Source organism: Octopus bimaculoides, chromosome 18 (assembly GCF_001194135.2).
Source record: "Octopus bimaculoides isolate UCB-OBI-ISO-001 chromosome 18, ASM119413v2, whole genome shotgun sequence".
Lineage (NCBI taxonomy): Eukaryota > Metazoa > Mollusca > Cephalopoda > Octopoda > Octopodidae > Octopus > Octopus bimaculoides.
The window spans coordinates 16,435,696-16,438,224 of record NC_068998.1 but is presented as its reverse complement, the minus strand read 5'-3'; the positions used below and the strand labels follow the sequence as shown (position 1 = coordinate 16,438,224).

The following is a 2,529-nucleotide window of genomic DNA, read 5'->3' as shown; positions in this document are numbered from 1 at the left end:
ATTGATATGGCTGGTCAGTATACTATGACTAGCTATTTATATATATATATATTTCATCATCATCATCATCATCATCATCTTCGTTTAACGTCTGCCTTCGATGCTGGCATGGGTGGGACGGTTTAACAGGAGCTGGCCAGGTAGAAGCCTGCACCAGACTTCTGTGACTGTTTTGACAGGGTTTTTTACAGCTGGATACCCTTCCTAACACCATCACACACACACACACACACACACACACACACACACACACACACATACATACATACATACATACATATATCTTTTGTCTTTTACTTGTTTCAGTCATTGGACTGCAGCTATGCTGGAGCACTGCCTGTAAGTGTAGAGAACAAGATGAGGCTAGTAAAACATCTTGGTCATCTATTGCATCTTGCCATTCCCAGTCGCATCTTCAGCCAGTCTTGCCACTGGATAGAATATAGTCACGAACAAAAGCGGTTGATGGCATGCAATTCTTCTTCACATTAAACAAAGTCACTGTGAAAGCCACCAATCATTCTTAATTAAGACTATATGATCCTTGTGACTCTGACAGATGAACATGATATAAATGCATGAGAATAAAACATTTTGCTAAGGTATATGTCTCTGCAGGAAGATTAAGGATAATTTTTTAAAACCATTGTCCACTTTAAGTGTGTGAATCTTCTAAATAGAAACCACTCAGTCCTCCTCCTCCTTAGTTGTGCAGCTCACCTTATGATGTGCAATGTCTCATATGACTTGTTTCTCGAAAAAGGTTACCGATGTCTATTCTTGACCATAGAGACAATAAAAATATGTGTTCCTATATTTTAATCCAAGTTTTAAACCATACACTGTGAGATACCACTGTCTTTGTAATATATGGAGCTTGGAATGTTTTGTTAGTGCTGAAGCTTGTGCCTTCATGTAGAATGTCAAATGTTGCCTAGACCTAAATATGTACAAAGGGCATTCAAGTCATGACCATGTTTATTTTTCAGAAATAGTGTACTGTGGGTCACATTTCCTGATGTATCCTTTTGTACTTAATGTGGGAGGGTGTGGATTTAGAAGGAAATTTGGCTACTGTTTCTAGTCAGTTGAATAATCATCATCACCAAACTCTTTGTCATCACAAAACTCTTTATCATCACAAAACTATCTCTGTCATCACCAAAATTCTTTCCGTCATCAACAAACCATGACTATCAACAGTAGGCTATCATTGTCACCACTAAGCTATTACTGTCATCACTAAACTCTTTGTCATCACAAAACTCTGTCATCACGAAACTGTCGCTGTCATCATCAAACCATTCATGTCATCACCAAAATCTCTGTTATCACCTAACACATTGCCTTCTGCAAACTCTCTCTGTCATCACTAAACTTTATGTCATCACAAATCTATCTCATCATCAAACTGACACCATCATCCTCAAACTCTTTGCCATAACCAATCATTAACCCTTCAGTTACCAAACTGCCTGAGATTGGCTCTGGTTCTTTGATACAAAAATAATGTTTTTGAGTAATCCAAATTGAAAAAAAACTTCCTTCAAAATTTTATGTTAATTTATGTTTCAAACACCAGCTTAATAATGGTTTCAAATTTTGACACAAGGCCAGTAGTTTTGGGTGAAGGTATAAATTGTTTACAATGACCACCTGGCACCCATTATTCCACTGGTACTTATTTTACCAACCCCAAAAGAATGAAAGGCAAAATCAATCCCAGTAGAATTCGAACTCAGAATGTAAAATCAGACGAAATACCGTAAAAACATCTTGACCAATGTGCCAACAATTCTGTCAGCTCATTACCTTAAACACCAACTTAACAACGACAAAGTTGTTTTACTAAATTCTTCGTCATTAGTTTCAAAGTCAATTAAAACAAAGGTAGTGTATTTTTGAAAGAGATACAGCAACTAAAGGATTAAACCATAATCATCAAACACCACCTTATAGCTGTCATCATCGAACTATCATTATCAACACCAAAACTCTCTGTTATCAACGAACACCTAACATCACTATCAAAACTTCTCACCTGTCATCTCTAAGCTCACTGTGAAATCCTGATTCAGCCTTCTCCACCTCACATTTCAATTTCCTCCTCCCACTCCAACCTAACCTTGTTTGTTTTTTTTAATCTACTTTGTTTAAATTCAAATGTTTGCATTTCATTACAGACCGTCCAACTGTTACAGACTAATAAAGCCACACCACACTGTTATCTGTCCATGATGGAAGACTCACCCAAATTGACTCTCTATAATTTCGATGATCCACAGTACGACAACTGCAGCTATGTGCTGACCAGTCCACGCTCCCTGGAAGCATGTTCCAGGATGGGAGTAAAGGTAAGGCAAGAAGATGGAAAACTTTTCGAGTTCCTTACTCTTTTCATATCTTTCTGATTAATTTGTCGCAACAGATTATGTGGCTGTCATCGCTGCTATCTGCTGTTTAAAAACCACTACTACCACCACCACCACCCTCACCACCACCACCCTCACCACCACCACCCTCACCACC

At 38.1% G+C, this 2,529-nt stretch overlaps 1 protein-coding gene across 1 annotated transcript in view; it reads left to right on the top strand.

Moving 5' to 3' along the window:
• LOC106871188 (coiled-coil domain-containing protein 177) overlaps positions 1 to 2,529 on the top strand; it is a 56,875-nt gene that overhangs the window by 1,558 nt on the left and 52,788 nt on the right. The window contains exon 2 of the mRNA XM_014917524.2: positions 2,184 to 2,354. Coding sequence (XP_014773010.1) covers positions 2,235 to 2,354 — 120 coding nt within the window. The 5' untranslated portion in view covers positions 2,184 to 2,234. The remainder of the gene's footprint in view (positions 1 to 2,183; positions 2,355 to 2,529) is intronic.